This window comes from Primulina huaijiensis, chromosome 15, assembly GCF_012295235.1.
Source record: "Primulina huaijiensis isolate GDHJ02 chromosome 15, ASM1229523v2, whole genome shotgun sequence".
Lineage (NCBI taxonomy): Eukaryota > Viridiplantae > Streptophyta > Magnoliopsida > Lamiales > Gesneriaceae > Primulina > Primulina huaijiensis.
The window spans coordinates 2,922,734-2,931,463 of NC_133320.1; the positions used below are offsets into that span (position 1 = coordinate 2,922,734).

General features: G+C 38.0%; 1 protein-coding gene and 2 long non-coding RNA genes across 4 annotated transcripts; 1 reads left to right on the forward strand and 2 right to left on the reverse strand.

Annotated features, from left to right (window-relative positions):
• Positions 1 to 631: 631 nt before the first annotated feature.
• On the reverse strand, positions 632 to 1,007 carry LOC140958798 (uncharacterized). Its single transcript, XR_012171839.1, has 2 exons — positions 889 to 1,007; positions 632 to 778 (listed from the first exon to the last, which is right to left on the reverse strand). It is a non-coding gene; the product is annotated as an uncharacterized lncRNA (long non-coding RNA).
• Positions 905 to 5,046, forward strand: LOC140958796 (protein LONGIFOLIA 1-like). Of its 2 annotated transcripts, none has more exons than XM_073416362.1 (5): positions 905 to 1,258; positions 1,595 to 1,641; positions 1,774 to 3,720; positions 3,803 to 3,962; positions 4,137 to 5,046. In XM_073416362.1, exons 1-5 carry the CDS (start codon positions 1,099 to 1,101, stop codon positions 4,904 to 4,906), a joined length of 3,084 nt encoding a protein of 1,027 aa, XP_073272463.1. In that variant the 5' UTR covers positions 905 to 1,098; the 3' UTR covers positions 4,907 to 5,046. The 2 variants fall into 2 exon arrangements, with proteins under 2 accessions (XP_073272463.1, XP_073272464.1); XM_073416363.1 differs by having other exon boundaries at positions 907 to 1,258; positions 3,812 to 3,962.
• On the reverse strand, positions 4,612 to 8,476 carry LOC140958797 (uncharacterized). The gene is made up of 2 exons (XR_012171838.1): positions 5,423 to 8,476; positions 4,612 to 4,866 (listed from the first exon to the last, which is right to left on the reverse strand). It is a non-coding gene; the product is annotated as an uncharacterized lncRNA (long non-coding RNA).
• Between the last annotated feature and the right edge of the window lie 254 nt (positions 8,477 to 8,730).

The window sequence follows — 8,730 nt, forward strand, 5'->3', positions numbered from 1 at the left end:
AAAATTTAATAAGATACATCATCAACAATCGAAAATACCTTCAAGATTGTCGTAGAATATTTGAAGGTGATCTAATTCGAGATCGAAATTTCGTATATCATCAGAGTTTCTATCCATGAGTTTACATAGACAAATTGCGACCATCAACGCTGAATCTCAAAGATACGTCTTTTCTAACCAATGAATATTTTCTAATATATGTAGTCTTAAATCAGCACTCTTGATCAAAAAAAGATTAAATCATCAAAAATTGTAAGATGCAAAATTAAAAATGTAATTTGATAATATAGACCAACAAAATTATAAAAAAAAAAAAAAACATATATGATGAAAATTTAATTTTTTAAAAAATAAAATAAAAATCAAGGGAGTTTCTTGCAGCATCTGACACACCACATGCCAGAGTAGAGATGTCCAGCCTCCAGAATCTTGACCCACCAACATTACATGATCCACATGGAAATCAAAGAATATGACCAGTGAAACTGTGCCCCACACATTCACACCACATCTGACTCAGATTCTCTCCAAAAAATATATATATTATAAATAAACACTTACCCATTATAAATAATATATATATCCATCTGCACACTCTGCATTCCCTCTAAAAACTCTGATCAACATCACCCTTTTTCTCGATTCTGCGAGAAAACCCGAATAACACAACATCATTTTTGTTTTCTAGGAAGGACGGATCTTTGAGATTCTTCATTGATGGTGGCAATTCTTGATCATTGGAATCCAGAATTTTATCATTTTAAACAGAATCCCATCTCTGTAAGTGCTCTGTTTTCTTTTTCTCTTTTATCATGCTCATAGTTTCGAATTTTACGCAATGAAAGTTTACACATATTTTTCCACAAAGTCTGGTTGAATCAAAACTACTGGGAAAGACTCGATATATTCCTCCCTCTGGCAGAAACAAGAAACAAAACATGCTGAAATAAAAGTCAAGCGATAAAAAAAGGCTTCAAGACCAACTGAACTGTCTGTGAGTAATCAAGATATTTCTTGAATCAGGTTACTTTCATGTTGGAGGCAACAGAGGCCACTGAATAAGCGACATAGGAAGAAAATCCAAGTTTTTTCACTGTTATGGTATCAGGGAAGGAAACAGACATGTCTGAAAGGACGCTTAATCGAGATCTACGAAAGCAGATTGGGTGTATGAATGGCATATTTCAGTTCTTGGACCCTAATCATTTTCTTGCAGGTCGGCGTGTAAATGGCCGCAACCATAAAAGACTAATCCAAGGTTTTTCCATTTTTTCATGGTTACAGAAAGCTATAAGCCCAACTTGCACTCATGGTCTATTTTTTGAATAAATTTCGATTCTACTGCAATTTTAACGTTATTTATGGCGACCCATTGGGAAAGGAGGTCTCGGTTTCACAAATATATGTCGGTGAGATAGATTAACCCAAACTATGTTTGTATTGACAAATAATATTTTTGATATTAAAAATAATATTTTTTCATGAATTAGGTCGAGTTAGAGATGCATCTTATAAAATTTATCCGTGATATGATCCGTTCTACTCATTAAATTCCTCATAAACTAAAACATAGCTGCTGATTCTGTGCTTACAGGTGCTCAACACCATATGGATTCTAAAAATGCACCAAAAGCTGTCATGGTAAGATTCTGCAGGGTATTCTTTTGTTTTCTTGGAGAACGAGATACTGAAATTGGTCAAAATTCATTAAAGTTAGTTGTCACCACCTTTATTAAATTTGGACAAGCCTAATTAAATAACTTACATTGGCAGGAAGAAGATTTGGAGGTGCAGAAGGAGAAATCGAGGAGTTCCATGGAATCGTCCCGACCCTCTTATTCATCATCGTCTTCTTGTTCATCTATGTTCTCATCACTCGAGTGTAACCGAACAGTTAAACAAGAATTACTTTCTCCGAGACAAACCGGTATGCATGAGACGCGATCACATATCACAGCCATGAAAGAGCCGAAATCCCATGAACTTCAAGATGTGGTGAAGGACTCATTGTACAAACAAACACATGGATTGTCGATAAAATGCCCAACCAAAGATGAAATAAGAGGCCGTGTCTTGAAACACGTCGACTCTCCCAGGCCTTTGGAGCTGCCCAAATATGTGAAACCGAAAGCCATGAGTGATGAGGGATCAACTCGAGTTCTTGCCAAGCTCCAAGATCGCACAAACAGCTCCAATGATGAGAGGCTGGCACTTCCTCGCCTCTCTTACGATGGAAGAGAATCACGAGAGATATCGAAGTCAATGATGAAGCTCAAAGAACTCCCAAGGTTATCATTAGACAGCAGAGCAAGTACCACGAAGTGTTCAGCACTCGAGACCAGATTAGATCTTCTGGGCTGTGACTTGCACGTGAAAAATGATAAATGGATCGAAGAATCCCAAGCAAACCAAGAACCGGGAAGCCACAATCGATCATCCAGTTTAGTAGCAAAGTTAATGGGTTTGGAATATTTCCCAGATAATGCTGCATCCAGTGATGGTGGGATCACAAACATCAATAGATGTCCCAAAGAAGATTTTCTTTCAAGATCGTCCCAAACAGCAGAGAACAGCAACCAAAATCATGTTTCTTACTCCCCACGAATTACACGGAATGATCCTGCCTCACCACGATTGCCTGCTTCCAATTCGGATTGGAAACCAAGCACCCGTTCATGGTTTCCATTGGAACCTGCTCCATGGACGAACCAAGATTCTAGTCAAGATTCTCCCAAGGTGGCTTCCCACAGTAGGACAGCTTCGACAAATATCCAGCATCAATCTTCTTCAGTTTATGGTGAACTTGAGAAGAGAATAACAAAACTAGAATTCAAAAAGTCTGACAAGGATCTGAGAGCTCTTAAACGGATACTCGAAGCAATGCAAAAAACAAGAGACAGATTGGAAAATCAAAGAGGAGAGTATGTTCAATTCATATCACGTACAAGGACGTATAGTTTAGATGAAAGCTGCTCTGATCGGAATTATTGCTTGTCAATGTGGCATGATAAAAAGAATCATCAACAAGCTTTTACCATTAATGAGCATAGCCTTCCAAAGATAAGAGATTCTTCAATCGTGATCATGAAACCACCAACAGTAATAGACAGAGAGAAACTTTCGAGATCAACTCAGGTTTCCAGAATAGCAATACAGCATTTGCAGAGATTTCCAAATCAAGACTATAGAGGGTACAGGGATAACTCAGTTCACAAACAAGCAGCAGAAGATTCGAAAGCGAGGGCAATTGATTTCAATGTCTCCAGTCCACGTGATCCTTCCATCAGAAAGAAGATCGTTAGGAGAACCTCAAAAGTAGAGCAAACCTTAAAAGCATCTCCACGGATGATGGTAAAAAGTTGTAATACTTTTGGAAAGAGTTCTGAATGCGTGAGCCAGAGATTAACAGGGAATCGAGGCAGGATAGAAAAACAATCCCATCCCACAACCCCATCACCAGATTCAGGCAGGGTCAAAAGGCACTCCATTAAGAAAGTCATAGAAAAAGGTTCAAACGCCAGGGAACTCAACACAAAATCAACAAATCTGCGATTAAGTGATGATCAATTTAGTGAGCAAAGCACCGAGACAAGATATTCAAATAACCAGGGTGATACAGCTTCTATAAAGTCCAAAGACAACATTAGCCTATCCTCACAGATGGCAACAGAAGTCACAGGCGTCGTTAGTTATATTAACACAAATACCAAAACACATGAGGTAAGAAAAAATAGAGATACAAAAACTTAATATAATTATTGATTTGTTATTTTGCACCCTAGTTTACTAGCTTTCATTTTAGTCATCCCAGAATTCAGTGGCAACATTGATCGAACACATGCCAGCAGTCAAAGTTGTAGCAACCATGATGGAACAACCAAGTCCAGTCTCGGTTCTTGATACCACAATTTATGAAGAAGATTCACCATCTCCCATTAAGAAGATATCAACAGCTTTTCAAGGTATTGTTATCTCTTCAGAGTAGCATAAACAGAAACTGAAGTGGACGGTAAACTTCACATGATAAAAACATATGAATTAACAAGTTTCACTTATATAATACACACCTCATATGTATAATCGGATGTATGATTATTATATTTATTTTGGTTCGCTTTGTCCTCCTACCTGTACAGAAGATGAAAGTTCGTATCCTGATGAAGCTCTATGGAATCTAGAGAAACTTAATCATTTCCCACTCGATCATTGTTACGAGCACAATCAAAAGAAGCTAGAAAACATAAAGGACTTGATCCATGAGCTTAGATGGTTGAAAACCAAACCTGACGAAGCTACGGCAAAGCCAACTGCATCGGTGGATGTGAGCCCAAATCAAGATCACAAATACATTAATAAGATGATACTCACTTCAGGACTTCTTGAGGACATGAACTTCATCTCTTCGACCGATCAGCTCCATTCCTCATCCCATCTGATCAATCCAAATATGTTCCTCGAACAAACTGAGGAAACCATGGACGGGCCTAGTGGAGAATTCAACAAAAAGAGTGATTGGTTACAGTCAAGTTATAGAAGCCATAGAAAAGTTGTTTTTGATATGGTAAATGAGATATATGCCCGCAAAGTTGCTGCAGATGGGTCATTCGCCCCAGGTAGGAAAAGGGTAAGCCCGGAGTTCCTCATAAAAGAATTATATCTGGAAGTGGACCGGCTGCAGCAGAAGGCAGAACGCAATCTTGATGAAGATGGGCTGATCAGAATCTTAAATGCAGATATGATGTATCAATCGGATGACTGGGTAGACTACGGTGTTGAGTTTCCAGCCTTGGTGTTGGATATCGAACGATTGATCTTTAAAGACTTGATTAACGAGGTAGTTACGAGTGACACTATGGGTCTGCACAACTGGCCAAAGAAACATTGCAGGCAACTGTTTAGAGAGTAGAAGTTATGCTTACCCTCTTTGCTGCTAAATTTTTCTGTCTTCTATGTAAAACACAATGTCAGATGTATATTTAATTAATATATATCTAGAATTGAGTAAATATCTCACTTACTTTAAATACTACTATGCTTCATGTCTAAGCTTCGGTTCACGAATCATTGTATGAAATTCAAGTTATAAAATAAGTGGATCAGAATGTGTGTGTGTGTGTGTGTGTGTGTGTGTATTAAGGCTGAAATTCACTTTATCCCACATTGTGCAATATTGAAGGACAAGAAATTGGCTCTTCCAATCTTTTTCATCATTACCAGAAGACACGACATTTTCTGATTCTCAGTAGTACAGGTGCTTCACAGAAAAGTGATCATATCATACAACTTTTGCCAACTACCACAAGGCTAGGGCGAGCGGTATTAAGGTGTCGAATGAGCATTGATATTACTTGTTGTTACAATATAAACACACGAGATAACTAATAGATGCAAAGATAAATGAGCTGATATTGGAATTGGTTACCCTTTTGAATTATCTTCTTCACGCCCTGCAAGATGGAGGATCCATCAAATCTCTGATTTTGGAATGAGAAATGGACTACCACCCAGAGGTTCTGTAAGCATACACAATAACCTGCAGAAACTTGTTCTCGAAAAAGTGATAATCAAGAGTTAAATTTTTTCGTACACAAACAAAAACATGATTGGAACGTAAACATGTGGCTCCTGTATTGTCACAAAATAAGGTAGGAGGCCGGTGTACATAGAAACCGATCTCATGTGATAAATAACACATAAAACTTCTTCTACTGCATTTGCTCTTGTATCCAGCCTCGGTGGAGGAGCGCGGAACTGATTTTGATCAACTAAATGCTATGAAATAAAATTTTAACCAAGATATATTAAATATGTTGTGTTAGAACAACATCTGTACCTAATGCGGTTGCAATCAGTCCGAAAACGCTGTGAAGTTAGGAGGAAACAACGTTCGAGAAACAAGTGATGACAAATTGAGCCATTCAAGAACTTACAAACTCCTCTTATAGCTTATCGATGTAACTGCATTGGTGTATGCATAAATTGGAACAATTTATTCACAGAAAATGAGTAAATGAGACATGGGAACGAGTTGTAAAGTCAATAAATGGAGAACCATCAACAAGAGATGGAGTTTCAGATGGAATTAGGGGTGTGACTGCATTCTTTGCACCAGTCATGTCAAGTTCGTCAAGAGTTAGCAATGTGCCGATGTCATAGAAAGAGGCCCTCTGAAGTGGGAACGACTTCCGCTCCCAAAGAGTTATGTAGAGAGCCAAGATCTATGACGGAAAAATTAATGGCTACTTGGCAGATCCAAGAAATCAGGATGACTACCTGTTATAAATATGTTATCGACATAGACCATGAAATAAAAACAAGCATGTATCAGAAAATGATTGTGGGACCCAGAGGCAATCAAAAATGCTATTAGCATCACACCATGTTTGAGCACTTGTTTAAGACCGTATAGCGCTTTCTTGAGTTTACAGATGTGCATGCGGAAGCTGTTAATGTATATGGCCAGGAGGGCTGCATCATATATACATCTTCATGTAATGTCCCATGGAGAAAAACAATGCTAACGTTCAATTGTTCAGAGGCCAGTTGTTAAATAAGGCGAGACAAAAAAATATTTGTATCATTGCAGGCTTTGTAATTGCCACAAGATGAGCTTCGTATTTATAAATTTATCTGTTGAGCCACCTAGATTTCTCTCGCTCAAAATAATCATTTGCTATGTATGTATATACAACTGAACTCGAGATAAATTCCCAAGCACCATTCAACAAAAGTGTATTATGTTCAGCATCTACGGCCAGTTTCTAAAGGGGATCTTTGAGAGCTTGGGTTACAATTGAAGGTTCAAGTGCCGGCGACAACGGATGTTTTCCAGTGAGGTTGATGAATTAACCGTTCTAGAACTCCTAACACCAGCTGGGCGAGACTGGTTGAGATTGGGAGCCATGGCAAGAGCAGGAGTGGAGCCTGAATTATCATCCATCAGGCATCAACATTCTTTTGAAGTATGTGAGTTCATAAAAAATTCATGGTAGGAAACACGAATTTGTAGTTGCAATTAAAACCATATGAACAATAAGGTCCTCTTCATGAATTGGATTTTGGTCAAGAGCCAATCCATCTGCAATTGAAAGAGTGCCCTTCCAATTCTTGGCTGGCTTGGCCATAAGGGAGATGACTGGATCCCCGAGAATTGGCAAAGCTAAGAGTAAGACGTATCCAGGCTTCTTATGAGGTTTACCACCTAGACTTACACTAACAAGAATCTGGTCAATACCTCAAAGTATGGATTGGATTGACTTTTGCTCTTGCAGTTTCAAGAGATTGTGATGCTGTGAGTTAGAATTCTATCGACAATATTTGATACAAGGCCAAGTCAGATGAAAGTTGATGAATTTGGTTTTCTCCTTAAAATATTCACCGAGCTTCCCATTCAAGAAAATATTTCATGTCTTTTCTTCGACAACAGCACGGCACTGTGCTTTTATTAGAAAACGATAAAACATACAACTATGGGTTGCTTTCTGCTGCTTCTGATTTCTTTACAGCTTCCCCTAATTCAACAGGTACCTCAGGGAGACACTGGTTTGGATAACAACAGAAGAATTAAGCTTACATTAAGCCTCTCACTTCTGAGAATAAATTCATTATACACACACACACACACACACAAAAAGGAGCCAGTTCATTAGAGGAACTGAATCTAGGTGACAAGTGAAAACATAGATCATTGTATGAACTGAAATTGATGCAAATTTCACACAATTCATCCTTACTTTTCCCATGAGTTAGAAGGCAGAGAAGGTTATCATACGCATATCGGTCCGTTGTATTACATGAAATACACATATGTCAAGAGCTAAGTTGGATCAGAAAATATCAGTTGAAGGCAACAAGTCGTCCGGAAAATACATTTCAGGTCCTTAACCTCCTTGTCTAAACTTAGATTCGTCTAAGTTGACAAAAGACGGGTGATTATTGAGATATGGCAAAAAATAAGGAACAATGCCCACAGGCATGGAGCTAGGATGACCTCGAATTCAAGTAGTAAGCAGCAACTGGTCTGTCGCAGCTCACAAATTTGTTATGAAGAGAAAATGCATTCCTTGGTAGTTAAATTTCAACTTCCGTCCTATCCTACCAATGTCATTGGATGAATAGAAGTGGGAGTGTGCAGTTGCTTTACATTTTCTAACTTCAGATTAGTCACAATGGAAATCAAGAATACAAGCTCACTGAAAAAGAAGAATGGAAGATGGATAAGACATGTCTATAGTTATCAAATGGACAAATTACATTACAAACACAGTAAGATATATCACTTGAAATGCAAGTTACAGGGGCATGTAATTAATATTGTTAAAAAAATTTCCACACAAATAATTCACATATTGTAATGCAAAGAAAGAGATTATTAAAAACTCGCAGAATACCACTGTCAATCTTTCAAGTATAAAAGCACGATGTGATCAACTATCAAACTCTAGACTCGCAGGATGTGAGTGCCAGAAGAGCACAAGATTACCATCCCAAATCCAAATAAATGTTTCTAAACATCAATGAAACAGTAGTCTCACAAATCACAAACACTGAATACAATAGACAATTGCATCCTCACACACGTTCCCACTGATGCCCCAACGGCTCTAAACCTCAAACCAATTGAAAGAGTGTCAATTTTCTAATTCCCCATATATCTAAAATCAACGTTATTTCATCATGTCCAAGTCAATGCCTCTTAACTTCTGGGAAAAATGCAATTTAAATGGGTAT

What these genes read in the sequence shown, in the direction of transcription:
- LOC140958796 (XM_073416362.1), top strand. Translation starts at nt 1,099, where the DNA reads ATGGTATCAGGGAAGGAAACAGACATGTCTGAAAGGACGCTTAATCGA. An exon ending in CCATAAAAGACTAATCCAAG is followed by an intron (nt 1,259 to 1,594) that starts GTTTTTCCATTT and finishes CTGTGCTTACAG; the next exon opens with GTGCTCAACACCATATGGAT. An exon ending in ATGCACCAAAAGCTGTCATG is followed by an intron (nt 1,642 to 1,773) that starts GTAAGATTCTGC and finishes TTACATTGGCAG; the next exon opens with GAAGAAGATTTGGAGGTGCA.